General features: G+C 43.2%; 1 protein-coding gene across 15 annotated transcripts in view; it reads right to left on the bottom strand.

Moving 5' to 3' along the window:
- The window catches only part of CACNA1C (calcium voltage-gated channel subunit alpha1 C), a 424,545-nt gene that overhangs the window by 48,832 nt on the left and 357,251 nt on the right, over window positions 1–18,462 (bottom strand). For 10 of the 15 annotated variants that reach the window (XM_072360915.1, XM_072361011.1, XM_072360954.1 and 7 more), the window contains one exon: window positions 5,594–5,677. In XM_072360915.1, coding sequence (XP_072217016.1) covers window positions 5,594–5,677 — 84 coding nt within the window. Of the gene's footprint in view, window positions 1–5,593; window positions 5,678–6,324; window positions 6,409–18,462 lie in introns of all 15 variants that reach the window. The other 5 variants (XM_072360924.1, XM_072360945.1, XM_072360976.1 and 2 more) reach the window with 2 other exon arrangements.

Raw genomic sequence — 18,462 nt, 5'->3', positions numbered from 1 at the left:
CTTCATAGGGTAGTCATTTCCTGAAACCCCTAGGTATAGCACTAGAGTTGGAACTTATTGACCCTTAAGGTCCCTTCCAACCCAAGACATTCTGCGGTTCTATGTCTCCCAGATGCCACCATGGATAAGATCACACACCAAACTGTACCTTCCTGTTTTCTCCTCCTGTCATCTCTCCCATTTAGAAAAAAAAAAAACAACAACAAATCAAACCAAAACCAGAAACGTTTCCATCAACTCTCAGACCTGTCAAAATGCTCACTCATATGAAAACTTGTACTGCTTCCATCACATAAGCCACAAGTCAGCAACTCTTTATGCCAGGCACTTTCCATCTTATATCTGTGCACACCCCCTGACTCGTCATACTGTATACCTGCCTCATGTACCTCCTCCTCTGTACATCCCTCAGCATCCACGGGCACACTCAGAGACACAGGTGCTTTCACAGTCACTGAGCAGCACAGGTGTGATGTGTACAGTCCAGATACTTTGACTCAGTCATCCTCATGCACTCCCAGATGTGGCTGACACACACATATGTACCTGTACATCCTCCTCTCCCAGCATCCTTTCAAGACAGACAGACTCAAACACACGACATCCCTATGGACACTGAAAGCTACACTTGCACTCTAGAGATACGCATGCTCTCACCTGACCATGCCTCTGTAACTCACACCTCTGCAGCCATGAGCATCCACTGCAACTGGATGGACCAACTGGCCACAGGAGCCCATTCAGCTCAGCCATCAGAATCATTAGGTGGCAAGCACTCAGCCACAGCCAGTCTTTGGTCTGACACTGGCAGGGAAATGGATGAAGGAGAAAGGGCCCTATGGACTAGAAAGGTCTTCTCTCTCCAGCTGAGAGGAAGAACATCACATTAGTAGCTTTTTCAGGGCCTGACTGTTTTTCTCCCATCACTTAGGGCCACTGCTGCACAGAACACAAATCAAACTTGATTTCCCCCTCTGATACAGCACAACAAATTGAAATGAGAAACCTTCTGTGCCTGGAGGAGGTGACAGCAGGCTGTCAGTCAGCTGCACAGCACTGAACTCTGGGTTCTGTTTGCTGATGTGGAAAGAAATGCAAGCCTTTGCCTGAAGCTACTTCTGGGATGATACATTCCAAATTTGCTAGCTTTTCTTCAACTGCTGTAACGTTTTCATTCCTACTGTTGTTACAATAGATGGTAATCATTTTTTATCACCGTAATGTTTTCTTCCAAAGTGTTTTGTAAACACTACTGACAATGCTTTCGTAACTTAAGGAATAAAGACAATTTCAAATTTGCTGAAAGGCTGAGGTAGAAGGACCTAGGCAGGGTCCAAGGAATATGACTTACAGGCCCTACCTCCTAGGTACTACCACCCCATATACTACATCATCTTTCATTTTACTCCCCAAACAATATGCTTGGTCTTAGCACTTAAACAGAGTTGAAGCATGGTAGATGCACCATGGTTGGACTGGATGACCTTATTGGTCTTTCTGACCTTAGTGATTGGTGAGGTGCTAGAACAGGCTGCCTAGAGAAGTTGTGGGTGCCTCTTCCCTGGCGGTGTTCAAGGCTGGGACACTGGGCAGCCTGGTCTATTATTAGATATGGAGCTTGGTGGCCCCGCCTGCGGCATGGGGGTTGGAGATTGATGATCCTTGGGGTCTCTTTCAACCCAAGCCATTCTGTGATTCTATGATTCAGATTTGAACCTCCCCCAGCACACTTTAGTTTCTTAAGGAGTTTTGATATCCACCAGGTATGCTTTCCATACTGTCAGTGGTGTGAAATATATCTCTGTATGTGTGTGGGACTGGCTACGAGGATCTGGGAGGTGTTCCCATGTTACAGTAAGCAGGGGGGGCTAATGTAATACAACTGAACTTACCACTTGACATATTTCCTTATGATGGAGGTGTTTTAAGTGGGGGCATTCTGAAGGACTTGGGAATGCTGAAGTCAAACTGGGGGCCTGCCTGATGAGCACATGCCTTCTCACTGTGTGTGAATACACAGCCATGCCAACAAACATAAGCTGAGTTTGACATGCAAGTCTACACTCACCCACCGGCATGCAGATGAACATGCCTGCATACAGCTATAGCCTTTCAGCCAGAAACACCCACCCATGAGCAAATCAAACTTGCACATTAGGGCAGCCACAGTGGCTCAGAAAACAAATGCATGTACTCAGTTATATATAAACAACTCACATCTCTCCATCAACAGTCACGCAAATACATGTTACCTGCATACTCACTCCCTTTCCCACACATACGGATTCATGTCTGAGCACTCTCCCATGAATTTGTAACCCAAACACAGGTATCCAAACACATTCAGGAACATATACTACAACCAACGGAGTACAGACACAAAGACTCACACATGCACACTCACATATATCTTAACGAAGGTTTTGGTCAGGGGAATTCCTTTTCAAGAAACAAAAATAACTGTCAAAAGGAATAAACAGAGCAAGGAGAAGTGCTCCACTTAAGCAAACGCATACCTGCACACACATCGCTGTGCTGCCAGAGCTCTCACCACAACTACAGCTATCGCAGCCCAACCCCTGCCAGGAATGCCTTCTCTGGTTACAGACTTCTGGGGAACCTCACAGGGACTGAGGCTTACACGCCTATGGCCTCATGTCAGACCAACCTGTGCCAGGTCTCTGCCTTCCCTGACTGACTGCAGTGAAAACTGTCCCTCAGCTCCAAGAGCAGCAACTCCAAAGACTCTACCATAGTTGTCCATCAGCTTCTAATACCTTGGGCAAAAACATCTTACCTGCACTGACCAGACTAACTTCTCCAATTAGTGGAGTTTGTTGACATTTTTTTTTTTTCTTTATCAGACTCCAGGTCTAGCTGGAACAAGACAAGACAGTGTACAGAAACACAAGGCAGGGTTTGCTCAAACCCACAAACAGCAAGAAAGCAACAAGCTCCAGAGGAGAAGGGGAGAAGTGTATCTGATAAACTGCCTCACTCTGCTTGGGAAGATGACAACTGTCCATCCAAGATGGGCTGCTACTTCCAAAGCCCATCTGCCACAGGTGTAACATATCAAGTGCTGCTAGCAGGAAGGGAATCTGACAGGACAAACCAACATACAATACATTCTCTTATTCAGTAAGGGTTATAAGTGCAAAGGGATTTCAAATCATTTCAGAACAAACTCCATCCATAGCTGCTGCTCATTTATCAGTGCATCAAAAGATTGTGCAAGTTTTTAGTGACAAACGTCAGAAACTAGTAGCAAAGGATTTGCCTAGATAAAAAGAGAAGATTTAAACATGCCAGGTAACAAAAAGACGTGTGCAGAAATCTGTTAAAACTGTATAGAAGGAAAGGATTCTTTAGAGGAAACACAGGGACCATCATGAAATGCTGTTTGTAACTTGCATTAAAAGCGTCAGGGCCTCTCCTGCTGCCTCCTCAACTAAGACAGGCGTTTGAATAAAGGCATATCCTCCTTCCACACAGACTTCTGTAGCAAGGCATGAACTTGAATTTAAGCAAGGAATGGAAGAGTGGGGAAGCCTTGTCTATAGTAATTAAATACACCACTACGGATAGCCCTGGAGACTGAAGATCTGGATGTAGCCCAATTAGCAGCAGTGTGACCTTCTCCACAACATGCCAAGCACAAATGCTATTTATCCTGCTTAACTTTGGTGTCTGAGACCTGGCTGTCTAGACAAACCTGACAAACCCAGACACTCCATCACTGGGTGGGCACCTCCACAGAGCCATTCATTTCTCCCTGTCAGAAATACAGGAGGAACAGTTGGCCTGGGGAGAGGTGTCCTTCTGACCACTAACTATAGGAGGAAGCCTGGGTGACTTATGTCTCCCTCTCAGATCACTGAAGTATAATGAGATGTATATCAAAATGTTTTATACCGAGATGCAAAAAGTCCTTTCGTTTGTAGGAAATAACTGTGAACTTCATTAAAAGGATCCATTAGATTTTCCTGCCATCACAGAGTTTTTGTGATACACCAGGACAGGCTCCCATTTATTTGGCAAAACAAAAGGATTGGACCGCTTTTCTACAGACTCAAATATAACGGTCAGGAAAATCTTGCTGATATTTAGCAGAATTAATCTCTTCATAATCTCTGTGATTATTTCCTCACTGTGTACAGTTCTGCCTCTGTGGATGAGCGCTGAGTATTTTCACAATCTGAAGCATACTCATAGGATTCCTGTTTAGTTTCTTATGACAAGTGTGATGCAAAAAGACTTTCATGTTATTCTTGAAAATTATCAACTCCAACCTGCCGATCGTTGTGATTTCCTTCTGCGAACTCAATCCAATCCTAATCTCTCTCTAGAAAAAGGGCACTCAAAATTGTTTCCAGAATTCTGGGTGACATTAGAATAGAAAGCAGGACATACGAAAGATGCACGGACCGATTTCTCAAAAGGAAAACAGATTCGTGTCACATCAAATATTTCATTCACCCACTCTGAATCAAAGTATCAGAATCTGGAGAAATTTGTTTGCCTACACAGCATTGGGCAATTCCAAGCTGGAATATTTATTCAACAGTCACATCACTCTGCAAAGGCATGACAGGTTTGCTCTTCATTAACATCCTTACAGCAATTTTCTTTTGTTCTTGCTACATTCTTGGCTTTGCTAAGCTGGGTTTTGGAGTAAAATTTTAGTCTGCGGTCAGTGGTTCCTTTGTAGTCTTTATTTCAGGAATCTGTGTGCTTCCTGCCTGTCCTCTGTCCATTTACTCAGTAATGCTATATCCATCCACCTCCAAAGTGAGAGGAAAAAGCTTGCCTGATGTGATTTATTCCCCTGAACGCTAGCTGTTCATTTCAGTCTCCATGGCTTTCTCAATCCTTCACCTGTCTGCTGAGCAGGGCACCGGTGGGGCCAATCAGTGTCAATTGTTCTGGTGGAGTTTGTGAGATGGAGCAAACTGAACTGGGCTGAAACATGGTGCGTTGCATTTCTTAGGGCTCCGTGTTCTGCTTTTAATTTACCTGCCTTTATTTTATTCTTCCTTCCAAATTGCAAACTAAGCATGAGGTGCCCGTTCCTCTAAAACAGAGATGGTTTGGTCTTTATTTCCTTTGGAAGAAGCCTGGGTGAGGAGGCACCAGGAGGATTTTTGGTTTGGTTCCCGTAGTTCCACCTCGAAAGAACTGACCTTTAGATCTTTGTGGGGTGGAGGGTACTGAACTGCCATGGGAAGGAGAGCATAACACCGGGTAGACCAAAGTGCTGGCCTGGGATTTTTCTAGCAGCTTCCCATGGCACAGATAGCTTTTTCACTTACACTCCACGTTTCCCATCACTTTTCCTGCTATACAGTTTAATTCATGCCAGGCGGATTATGAAGGGAAGAAAAATGATGCAACAGTCCTTTAAGTCGTTCCAGAAAACAAAAGAATAAAACCAAACCAAACCAAAAAAGAGAGCTTAAAAAAAAACAAAGAAAAAAAACCTCTGAAAACAAACTCAAAAGAAAGAGGGGAGGGGGAGGAAAAAATAAAGAACCCGGGAAAGACAAATGAATGTTAGAGCAGGCACGATCATGGACAGACGCCAGCTACTTACGTTCACCTCGGTGATTGCTATATCAACAATGCTACCCACAACAATCAAGGCGTCAAATGTATTCCATGCATCACAGAAATAGTGCTGCATGTGGCAGAGAAGCCGAGGAAAGAGAAAGAGAGAGAAAGGAAGAGAGGAAGAGTGAAAGAAAGAGAGGGAGAGACAGAGAGAGAGAGAGGGAGAGAGAGGGAGAGGGAGAAAGACAAAGGGAGAGGGAGAAAAGAGGGAAAAAAAGGAAAAGGTAAAATAAAATAAAAACAAAACAAAACAAAACAAAGCATGAAAGAGGGAGAGAAGAGGAAAAAAATAAGAAAAGAAAGAGGTTACGTGGGCATATTAAATAGTCTCTTACCACTCTACAGTATTGATTGCTCAAACCTCTGTAACGTTTCACATGTTGTAGGGTATCAACAAAAGCCTGGTTAGTCAGAAACTTACACTCAAGCATGTCTACCTTTTGGAGGGAAAAAAAAGCACACACACCCCAAACTCTGTGCGCTTTCACCAGTCACAGCCTTGGGGCGAGCTATGACAAGTGAAAAAGAAGGAGGTGTTCCCCCCCTCCTTTTTTTTTCCCTGGGAGAAGGAGAAGGACGACGGCAAGTTCAATAAAAGCATGACTAGAGGGAAAAAAAAATCAGAAAAAAATAAAAGGGAAAGAGAGAAAGAGAGAAGGAACAGCAGAGGAGGAGGAGGTGGTGGTATCCTGGGGAGGGTAGAGTAATACTCACATTAGTTTCACTGAGAATGACGTCTATAATGCTGCCAATTACGATGAGGAAGTCAAAAACATTCCAAGGATCACTAAAGTAACCCTACATAAGGAAGGGGCAGGCAGGATGGGGATTAAAAAGGAATGTTAGACAGACAAAAACAGTTCAAAATTACCATTAGATTTACTGCCCTGACACCTCAAGGGGTTTTCCTCTTAAGTCTACCTGTTGCTTCTCAGGCTATAGCCCACTGCTGACATCCCTGACCTGTGTGAACAGCCCTTCTCCAGCCAACGCGATGCCGGGCCAACTACCTCTCACCTCTGACTGAGATGTGGGGGTGAAGGGGAAGCCACACAGATCACGTGGAGTATGGCTGCTCTTGGGAGCAAGGGCTGAGCACAAGGTCCTCCAAACATCTCTGATTCCTAGCTGTATAGCTCCCTTCCCCATCTGGTTTAGATTTGGCTGGGAAAGAGGACAGGAATTTTGTCATATTCTTCCAAAAAAGGCTCCCCTTCTGCCAGAGCAAATGTAGATTCACCTGTCTGTATGGCTCTGTGCTGATGTGGAAAGCAGCAATGTGCTGTGGCACAGCAGGGCAGAGGGCAGTCAAGCTGGAGATGTGCTATTTAAACAGGTTCTTATCTTTATCTGTACCCAGCCACAGTAAGTATTATGATAGCCATTAGCCTAACAGTTGCTGTTATTAGTGCTTTAGCTCCTGTCTTAAAACTACAGAGCAGGACTGGTATTTATGCTACCCTGAAAGCACATCTGCACTGCAAAATGAAAGTGTGAATGCAGCCTGTGCATGCTGCTAGGAAGGGGTGAGGATGGGAGCAGAGTCAGTTCCAGCATGTGCTTAGAGTCAGACCTCTTGCTCACTCATGCTGAAGATGCAGCATCACTGTGACTCTGGCTGAATAGGATGAGCTGTGACTGATTGGCTACCATGTGCTAAGCTCATACTTTCGCTTTGCTGTGTAGGATTTCTTTGAGAGCCACTTCTGTCTGGCATTGTCTTAAGCAGGGCTCAGGAGATGCTAATCAGCACTGTTTGCCTTTCTCCCATCCTTCATGATGTTTGGTGGCCTGGGTTGTAGGGATACAGGACCCTTTGGGAAAAATCCTGTTCAGCCCAGCAGATGAGCTTCCATGCCTCAACTTCCTGCCCAGTTCAATGTCCTGAGCAAAAAAAACTCATACCTTGGTTCACTGAGCACCTGTACACCCTTGTTCTGGAACTCTAAATGGAGATAAGCCTCCAAAATCCTCTGTGCTCCTTTTATGTGTTTGGTTTTATGAGCGTGGGCTGTCTGACCTCCCTGTTTCCCAGCTGCAGCATGTCTCCAGCGAGACTGAACCCAAGTTGCACTGCCACTGCTATTCTTAGCCAGGGAGTCAGGTCATGGGTAGAGTGTCAGGCTGTGTTCCCAGGCGGCGTTGTAGAGAGTAAAAAGGAGAAAAGGAAAAAAACCAACAACAAAAAATCCCAGTATTGGCACTGCATAAGCCAGGCTTAGTAGCCTTGAATTACTGTGGATCCAACCATCACATGGAGCAGACCTTGGCAAAAAATGTCTTTCTAAACTCTGACATGCTGCCTACAGGATGCTTTGAGACTCACAGTTATAACCTGTGTTTTGTGTGGGGCTGGAATAATGGGAAAAAAAACATAAAAATAAAAACAGCAGAGAAATCACTTTCAACTGGTTCACACCAGTGAAGGGAGCTGATAAGAGAAGACTTGGAAATCTTCTCAGAACCAGAAAAGAAAAACAAAACACCCTTCTTTCTGCAATCTGAAACAGGCAACTCTCAGCAGATCTACACTGGGAGGAGTAATTGCACCATGGCTGCTCATGGCTACACAATAAGCTACAACAGGGAAGAAGGAAACAGGAGCAAAAGCAAACTCAGAGAATATTATTATTCAGCATCCAGCCTAGAAAATACACAACAAATATTAGAATGAATTCAGCAGTGATGTCCAGCATCGTTAGCAACCAGATGGACCTGGAATAAAACTGTAATTAGACTTCACCAAGAGAAAAGGGAGGGAGAGAACAGCAGATTAAAATGTAGAGGCAAATGCATTTTGAATAAATAAAGGACAGACACAGATCATACAGAGTTGCAGAAAGTGCCTTTGCAGCCTGATGCAACCTTGGCAGAGAAGACACTTGGAAGATCAAAGAGAACGGAGGAGAAAACAGACCCAATCCTCCTGCCCCATTCGTGTGCACGTTCCTGATGATGACAGTGGCACTACTTACATCCAAATCAATACACTGAATGGCACAGCTATCCTTCCATTTCCTTCACAAACTGAATAGGTTGGGAACTGTAATGGACTTTAGCAGGAACCCAAACAGCTCCAAAAAAACAGTTTCTTTTTGGGCAGCTGCAAGGGTGAAGATCCAAAACACATTGTTCACATCTTGCCCATGAAAATGATGGCCCTCTGCTTTTGAATCCGTTGTGGTTATTGTTACTGTTTTTACCATAATTGGCATCATACTGTAAGGAGTATTTTGGGAGTAACCAAATTCATGATTTCTTTTTACTGAGCAACTCTGGATGCAAAACCCAACAGACACAGCTGCTGTTCGAACAGAATTTGCTGGTGGTACAAAACCCTTGTGACAAGCAGCAGGGAATCCTGTCCTCAGATGACCACTGAAGCCAGTGAATTGAAGCATCACTCCCGGTTGCAGGAATGCAACTTCACAGGAAGCAATGACATTGCATTGACACCGTTGGCACATCTCAGGAGAGATTCAGGGCTGAAAAGAAAAGGTCTCTTTTTCATTGCTATCAAAAGTAGCTGCTTTGGACACTTGTGTGACCACAACTTATCTGGAGTCACTCAGCTAATTCTGTGGAGTTGCTCCAGATTTACACTGTAAGCTCTTCCCCTGGGATGCTCTGCTGAGTCCCACCAGCCAGCTCCTTGCTTGAAAGCCACGGGCTGGTGTGCCCTGTGGTCACAGAACCAGTACCACAGCATGTCATTGTGGAGCTGTCAGGTGGACTCAGAGAGCTCTTCTCTTCCTCCTGTACCTCTTAGTCTGTGACAAAGAGGAACTATGGGCAGGAATGTGGTTTTACTCAACCCCTCATCCAATTTGCCAGAGTTAAATTAGAGAAACACGTGAATTTTAAAACCTTCCTTTCCTCCTCACCTGCTCCCTCTGTTTCAAACAGAAAGGTGAAAAAGAGAAAGATATTATTCACAGTAAGATAGCTCAAAGAAAACAGAGAACATAGGTGCTTAATTTGTGCACACGGTAATTGGATCCTTGCTCAGAAAGCCTTGTCTCCTTAGAGACGTTCACCTACAGATGGCCATGTGGTTGCTCAGCCCTAGGTCAGACCTCCTAATCCTGTCAGTGTGCACACTGCCAGTGACTTACATTATCCCCAGGGACTTGCCTCTTTTGACCTCAAAGGACCTCTTAGAGCCACAGTCCTTGCTGGAGTGTACCAGGGTGGCTAATGAAGGACAAGCTGAATGAAGGGACAACTTTCACTCTTGTAAAGTGGCTGTATTTCCAAGCTATTTTTCCCACCAGAAAGTTCTGTATGCTTTTCCCAAGGGGGTGGAGGTCTGACTGGAAACAAATTGATGGTATTGTTTGTTTTTGCAGGACAGGAATTTAGAGTGCAATACCACATTTTACCCTTAAAGGGAGATGTTTCACCCTGATGTAGCTCTATATGCATGTGGCGTTATGGCAGCCCAAGGGGCACGCAAGGGAAGGGTAGCGACCCTCTCCTGTGGGAGTTCTCTGAAGATCTGTGAAGCTTTTGGGGAGAAAGGAGGACAGAAAGAGACCAGGAGGATTGGATTGAATATTCAGGAAGCGTGAAATAACCCCACCATTACAGCACGTTTTTTTCCCCATTTTTTCTTTCCCCCAAAGTAGTGAAGAATAATGAATCATCACATGATCGTTATGTTAATGAAAGACTGAGCATAAATATGCAGTAGCTGACTGGAATGGAATCTCATTTGTGCGAGGGGAGCAGACATTGTAGCAGTTCAGAATGAATATGCCAATCATTTTTAGGTTTCTTAGTCACCGAGATTAGCTATGAACGAAGCTGGAGTTTGTTTTGGTACTAATGGAGGCAGTGAAATCTCTGGAGACCATTTCTTTGACTTTCTGTGAACATGAGATCCTAAATGCAGTATTTAAGATGCCTTGCTAACAGCAGAGAAAATTGCCCACTGGAGCCTTTTCTGAAGGTCTGAGCTCAGAGTCACCCATGGCCCCAGATAAGAACATAAGGTGGCTGGGGAGCTACACATCTATGCTGAAGCACAGATATCCTCAGTGGAAGGGCCCTGCTTGAGTTGTAGTGCCAGCTGGGTTATGAGCACTCAGCCCCATGGGAACTACAGGGCCACTTTCCTGTACTTACTGACATGCAGTGTCTTATCTACCTGCTTAGTCCCAGGTTTTCACTTCTATCTCTTGTGAGGTGGTTGGCAAAATTAAAAAATAAATAAATAAAAAAGGATGAAGGGCCAAAGGTGTCCACTGCGTGGGAGCTGATGTAGGCCAAGTGCTCTCCAGCAAACGCATGTGTATACATGCATGTATGAATACAGAAATAAAGTGTTGACAGAGAAAAAATGGATAACTACAGGGCCTAAATGGAAAGCAAACTGAAAACCTTGCCACCCTTGACCTGGAATGAACCAACGCAACAACCATAAATGACAGAAGGAAACAATAATCGTAATCAATTGGAAAGAATATGTAGGAAGGAGAGAAAGGGGATTATTTCCTGATATTCAGTGTAATTTCTTATCGAAACATTCTGCTGGCTGTAAAGAGCACCAAAGCAGACTCTGCTGGTAACTTGCAAAGTGAGATGAACACACAGTCTGGATGATGCTTGTTTAGTACATGAATTCTTTCCCAAAAATGCAGCAGGCTGTTTGGAATTGTGAGAGTCAGTTATCAGACTCCATTAAAAGAGGATTTCCTGAGCAGAACTTTTCGCAAGGGACAGTTTCATTGGAAAACAGAATCAAATCAAATGACATTTACACAGCACTGTGACTCTTGGCATATCTTCTCACAGCGCACTGGGGGGATTCAGAGGTATCATGGGAAATCTTACAAAGCTACAATAGCTGATGGTGCCAAATGGTGATAATGAAGATTCTGTTATGCTGAGATACAGTTTAGCCATAACAGCAATCAGAGAAGTTAGGAGAACCTAGCAGAGGATGAATAAAGTGGATGATGCAGCTGCTTGAAGCTCCTGACAGGCTGTGGGATAACAGTGTGTATTTGCATACTATCTATCAGCTCTCATCTGTTGATGGATTAATTCTGAGGCACAGGCTCTCAGCAGTTTACCTACCAGTCACTATAATGAGTCATTGCTGCAGGGAATTGCACAAGTCCCCCATGCACTCCACCAAATCTTCCTGCAGGCAGGGAGCAAGGAGAGGAGCTTTTCAGCACACACAAGGTGTGCTCGGATCTGAAGAGGTTACCTACCTCTTTCTATTCATCCCATAAGAAAATAAGAGCAATTTATAAAAGAAGACAGATGCTGAATAACGATATTTTCCCTTACCCTGCTCTCACTGTTTCATGTTTTCTCTCACAATTCCTACATGAAGATGTCAGTAAAAGCAAACAAAGCCTTGGAGTCTGAGACTCCTAAAGACTTTTTTTGTGCTCTCCACACCTACAGATAATTGGCAGTACTGTGCAGACAGACCTGAAGCTGTCTTCGCCATTATCAGTTCTGTGAACTGGGAATTTCCATTTCGAAATATTGCAACCCAGATGATTCCACCAGAATTACATTATCCCACAAGCCTCTCCATACCCATCAATGTGGCGGCACAGTTATCTCACACCTCTGCACATTTCCTTTCCTCTAAAATGGCCAGTAGTATGTAATTACTCAACAACATGGGAGGTTTGAAGTGCAGTGTTGTGGCCACCAGCCCTCCAAAGGCTGGGATGGAATCATCACAAAGGTAATGCGGAAGCATTTATTAGGGAAGCATCTCTTATTGCTGAGAAAAATTGTGTTTCAAGACAACAGGCTGGGAAGGTCTAAGGAAATGTTAACAGCAAAACTTGCTGAAACTGGATGATTCAAGTAGATGACCTTGATGTCATTCTTGGCCTGGATTGCAATTAGCTGCCTTTGAAGGGAGGGTGAGAAGTGCCTCAGAACAATAATGCCAAAAGCCTCCTTGATATAAATGCATGAAAGTAGAGGCAGATAAAGCTCTCTTGTCAATGTTGCTGGCCACAAAAAAACCCAAACTCAACTAAACCGCACTTGACTTTCCTACAGGTATGTTGTGGCACAGCGATACCTTCTGAGGAGTTGGGTTCTTTCTTTTGGAAGCTTCTTTTCACTGTAATCATTCAACAGTCATTGCCCTGCAGTCAGAAATCAGACCTGTTCACAGCAAAGAGAAATAAACTCAACACTGGTTTTACTAGAAGGACTGAAAAGTGAATGTGATGACTAGCTATATCCGAATAGATCATTTATCACGAAATGGATTCTGTGAGAATTTTGCTGTCAAATCTCATTAGTAGGAAGATGTAAATACTCAAAGACTTTGCAAGGTCTGGAAAAAGTAGGTCTTAGGGAGAATGAACAAATAGCTTGTGAAGGTAATAAACCAGATCATCATCATGAAACAGTGTTAAGAAAGGAACAAAAGGATGGGCCTTGCTATCTAAGACTGTCTTCTAAAGAAGGACTGACATCCTAGTTTGGGGGAGAACGATTTGAAAGAACATAACTGATGTCTTTCAGGGTGAAGAAACATTTTCTGTGTGAGAAGAAGAGACAGTGGCAGGTAATGAGGGAATTCTGAATACAGGGCTGGATTTGGAACAGTTTCTCTTGTCTCTGTATGCACTATGGGAAAAGGCTCTGACATGGTTGCTGCACAGATGTTGGATACTCACTGGAAGAAAGACACAGTCTTCCAGAAACAGGCTGTTAGATATGGCTGCTAGGTTTTTTAATGGTTTAAGTTGCCTCCGTTTCTGGAAAGGGCTTGATTTTATATGGATTCGAGCATTTAGTAAGAGTGCTTTCTTTCACGTTGTCAGTTTATCAATCACAACTTTTCAAAAGCGGATGTTTACTCTGATTTATTCTTGGGGAAGAAGGAGTATAGAAAACTAAAGTCGCTCAATACCACTAAAGCCAGGTGGACAGAGGAGAGAAATCAGCTCTTAGATTTCATTGCAGTGACCATCTGGCAGTGGAGGTGTCGTTTCCTAACACAATGAACAGTTCTTATCAGGGGCCATATCACAGCCTGTTAGCTGCCATCATTCTTACACAAAAAGAGTCACATCTGTGAGAACTTTTGACCCTTTAAAATCTTCACATAAAGTGATAGGGGGGTTGGATTTTTCTTGTGAGAATGAGAACAAGTCACTTTTCCCTTGAGTTGTTCCCTTCACATGCTGCTGCTGACGTTGTCTCTGCTGTTGTGAATGAGACCCCAAGCGCACCATCCCACTGGGCTTTTAACATTGTGTGAATAATTTTCTGCATTAAATAATTAAGCATAATAGCTAATACAGTACTTCCCACACTGTTGCTCTGTGCAGTCATATCATTATTTTTGATCATTTATAATGGCATTAAAACCCTCAAGTGCCAGACTGAAAATAAATCAGGCAAATTCTCAGAGAATTTGCAGTAAAAGGCAAATTCTCTGGGTAGATTTGCTGTGAAGGAAGCGGTCCTCTCTCATTGAACAACTCATACAGTTTCTTTGATAGTTCTTTTTTTTTCCTGAATTCTCCATTGATCCTTCAGAAGGCTGCAGGATTCACGTCGCTTTGGCTGATCTGTGTTAGAGATATCATGCATTCTATGCAGTAATATTTAGAGGAGCTATTTGTGTGCAAGGAACTGGTGGCTTCTTCCTCCAAGAAGAACATCTTGCAGTTAAACAATGAATGTAATGTGGGAAGCACAGATCAGATTGCTTTTTATCCCTCACCGGTTGCTTCTATGGTGACACAAAAGTACCAGGTTTTTCCATGAAGTTTGTTCTGTTCACGTATTTCATTCTTGGCCGCTTTGGGGACAACAACAAAGATACTGGCTGGGATTGATACTGCTAGTATCGACATAGATTTTCCAGGAAGAAATTGGAAAGAGACCACTATACTTCATGTAGGATGTCAACCCATGTTCAGAAGGAAGACTCTGATGCTTTCTGACCCAGAGGTATGAAAGATCTGAACAAGAGGTATGAGCTAGGCTTTACTGCAGCCTCCCAATTCTCACCATCAGTGTGGTTCCTTCTGTTACATTCACCTACCAAATGCTTTCACACTGTATGACTTGTTCAGGTGGAGTCGTTCCTGTGCCACAGAATCATAGAATCATAGAATGGCCTGGGTTGAAAAGGACCATAATGACCATCTAGTTTCAACCCCCCTGCTATGTGCAGAATCACCAACCACCAGACCAGGCTGCCCAGAGCCACATCCAGTCTGGCCTTGAATGCCTCCAGGGATGGGGCATCCACAGCCTCACTGGGCAACCTTTGCCAGTGTCTCACTACCCTCACAATAAAGAATTTCTTCCTAATTTCTAGTAAAAAATTATTCTATTTCACTTTACTGCATTTTAATTATTTATTATTACACTTTATTTTGTATTATAAAATTATTATTGCTAATATTTCTTGACTTTATATCAAAGTCATATAAACATGCTGTTTTAACATGGAGTACTTTTAGTATCTGCTTTTGCAGAAAGGACTTAGAAAAGATTATCTTCCTCCCAAACCTGCAGACACGAAAGGCTTCACGTGACACATATGCTATGCAAAATGCATGAAAATCCTGACAGACAAGTAATCAGAGTGAAAAGAAAGCAGAGCAATAACAGGGGATTGAGATTTTTCCCTTTTCTAGTGTATTTCCAAAACCCTTGGGCCTGAATCAGCATTTTCATTAGAGCCTCAGACTGAGTGCATACACTCAGTGCAGTGTCTGGCCACGCACTTCAGAAATGCGAGGGATTTCTAGTCATATGGCTGCAGGGCTTGTTGAAGCAGCTGACAGCAATTTCAGCTAGACTACTGGCGATACAAAAGATGCAGTGGAATATTTGGTATCTTCAGTCTTCACTCAGGTAGGAGATGGGATGAAAAAGGAAAGCATTTCTAGGGAAGCGTGCTGATGTTCACTTACTGCAACAGAGCTGAGATTATTCCAGAGAAGTGGGGGAATGAATTGCACCCACTTTTTACTGCAAGCTGTTTTGTTAAAACAGTGCACAGGAAGGCTGTTGTGGCTGATATACTGGTGTGTTTGAACATGGAGGCCTGGGATGTCTGCCAGGGAACTTCAATAAACTGTTGAAGCACTAAAAGATGTTCATTAGCTTAAAAGCCACGGATTTTAATTCCCTTCTTCATTTTTTAGACATTTCTTCTTATGCCCATTTTTCCTTTCAGCCCTGCTTCTGTTCTTTTCCACGCATCCATTCTGTCCAATCATTTAATACTTTCCCCTCTCTGATTCTTGGGTTTGTGTTTGTCTTTCCTCCTTAAGGAATATTCTGTCCTTTCCTACTCTCCATAATCTATGTACAGTTTTTCCTCACATCAAGGTTTGCTCTCCCACTTGTTTTCCTCCCAAACATAATTCTCCCTATTTATATTGTTCTCTCATGTCCTTCAGTTCACATACTCTTACCTGACTATTTCTAGTTCTTTCCATGCTACTTCTTACCCAGTGTAATCATCAAACAGAGATCACTCTTTCTGTTGAACCAAGTGTATTTTTTTTCCAGCCACAGATCCTGAAACGTATTCACTTTCACTTCCCTTCTTTTGCCTTTTAATACACTTGTTCCCACCAAATGCAGAGTGGTGGCTGGAGATTGCCTTTCCTATTGCACCTGGTAGATGTATCAGTCAGCAAACACTCCATGTCTAGATGCTGCCCCCACCCAAAATGGAAGGGATGGCACTGCAGTTAAGGAAACGATGTTATTAGAAACCAATTATTTACATTAAGAAGCTGTCAAAGACAGCAGAGAAAATCTACAAAGAGTCTTTTCTTTCTGTAACCCAGGTCCTTGAGAAGGAGGCAGCTGTCTGCACTATGGGTTCTGCAGGGCACAGGCTCTGAGGCTGGGGACCATCCAAGAGAAATCAGAGCTTCTTTATTCTACCAACACAAGTGCACAACCTACGCTACAAATTTCTACCACTATTCTTCATCCTAGACCATGGGATTTTTAACCAAATATGATTCCTTTGTCTGTTGGATGGACCTGCAGTGTTTTCAGCTGTGGGCAAAAGACTACTCTATTGTAACCAGGTATTCTGACCTTTTTTTGTATTGATGAAGAATACCTTTGTCTTCTCTGCATAAGCTGGAGAAGTAAAATAGTGTGATGAATGATGCCAAGGTAGCATTCTAAGCTGTAGAGGTATTTCTGAAGGTACTAGAGTGAAGGACTACAAAAAGCACTAGATTTACAAAATTAACTGATCTTGACTCAGTGGTGCAGGTGACAGATTGGATATAAATTTCAGTTGTTTGTGAAAATGCTGAAGCCTCTTTCCTGACTAAGAAATGACTGATTATTATCGTGGTAAGAAGGAAGAATGCAAGTGGTGTGAAGCAGTCAGCTTGACTTAAGGAGAAACTGTCCAGAGATCTGTTTATAGCCATAAGTGTACCAGAAATGGAGTAGTAAAAAAGGGAACAAAATCAGGTGAGTCATTTTGCAGGTCTGAGAAGAGATATCTTGCATCAAATGCAAGATAAATGCTGAGTGATAGTGCTAAAAGAGGAATAAAGAGGGTAAATACATCAGGGGAGAATGAAACATGAAAGACAGGTAGTTTCATCAGTAAATGCAGCCTAAGAAATAACTTAAGGGTGATACTGGCAACATCCACCTGACCGTTTGAATGATAAACTCTAGGCAGGTTTTGCAGAGCAGCTGGTCTTCATGAACTGCTCCTCGTGGGGACTTCTCTATGATTTGAGGAGAGTGGTAACTGTGGGCATGCAAGAGAGCATGGCTTCTCTCATTCCTTTCGATAGCTTTCTCTGGAAAATGCACAACGTAGCAGCAGCTTTTTCTGTGCAGGAACTGGAAAACAGCTCAACAGATGGTCTGGAGAATTTATAAAATTAGAAAAACAAAGCAGCAAAAGGCATTGGCTCAACAGCGCTACTTCTAGACTGTCTCTCTCTTTGACGCAGCTAGTCTTGAAGCAGTTTATGAGCTTCAGCCAAGGCAAACACTCAGGTCCATTTGGGAATTTTGCTTCAGAGCAACACATTAATGCTCTGTAAGGAGATGCAGGGCATGTAGTGGATGTTTTCATTATCAGCAGTCCTAATCATCCCAAATCTTTCTTGCTCACTGTTAGCATACCCTCCTGCCAAGACTGCATCAAGCACAGATGAGCTGTCTTATATAGTGCCTATATTTATCCTGCAGAAAAAAAAATCCCTGAGAGAATGGATCCTCTTCTCCAGACAGTGCACCATGCAGAAACACGTGGGCTCTCAGAGGTCTTGTCCCTGCTCAAGAGGCATTACCTGTACCCACAGATAGTTTCTACAGCTCACACAGTCCTCTTTCCTACAGCATCCCCAGAGACTATGACCAAAACACCAATCCTTTGAGATGGCTAACAAAAAACAGAGTCATATCAGGGAGCTTGCTGACCAGAGCAACCAATCTCAAAAGTAACAGTATGTTTAGTTGGGGTAAATCTCTATTCTAACACAAGGACTAGTTGCAAGGATGGATTATCCCCTTTGATTCTTTGCAGTCAGGCAGATCTGTCATCCTACTTAGTGTGCATTTGCATTTTTTCACCTTTATTACCAAGGGTGAAAATAAGCGGGACAAATCTCCTCACAAAATAAGGGTGAAGAATTAAAAACTGGATCTGGTAAAAAGAATCTGTTCAGTCATAGACTGCCAACTCTTCCATTATTACACTGGTAATACATAGGTAGCATTAGAGTGGCAAAAATCTTTATTTCAAAGATTACGTGCCACATCACTGCCTGCAACAGGAATTCTGTATGTTAGGAATTTCAGCCTTCCCTCCAAAGCTGTTCTGCATGGCCATGTCCCCAC

Source organism: Excalfactoria chinensis, chromosome 1 (genome assembly GCF_039878825.1).
Source record: "Excalfactoria chinensis isolate bCotChi1 chromosome 1, bCotChi1.hap2, whole genome shotgun sequence".
Lineage (NCBI taxonomy): Eukaryota > Metazoa > Chordata > Aves > Galliformes > Phasianidae > Excalfactoria > Excalfactoria chinensis.
The sequence above is the reverse complement of the archived record's forward strand: the minus strand, read 5'-3'. Positions and strand labels throughout refer to the sequence as shown.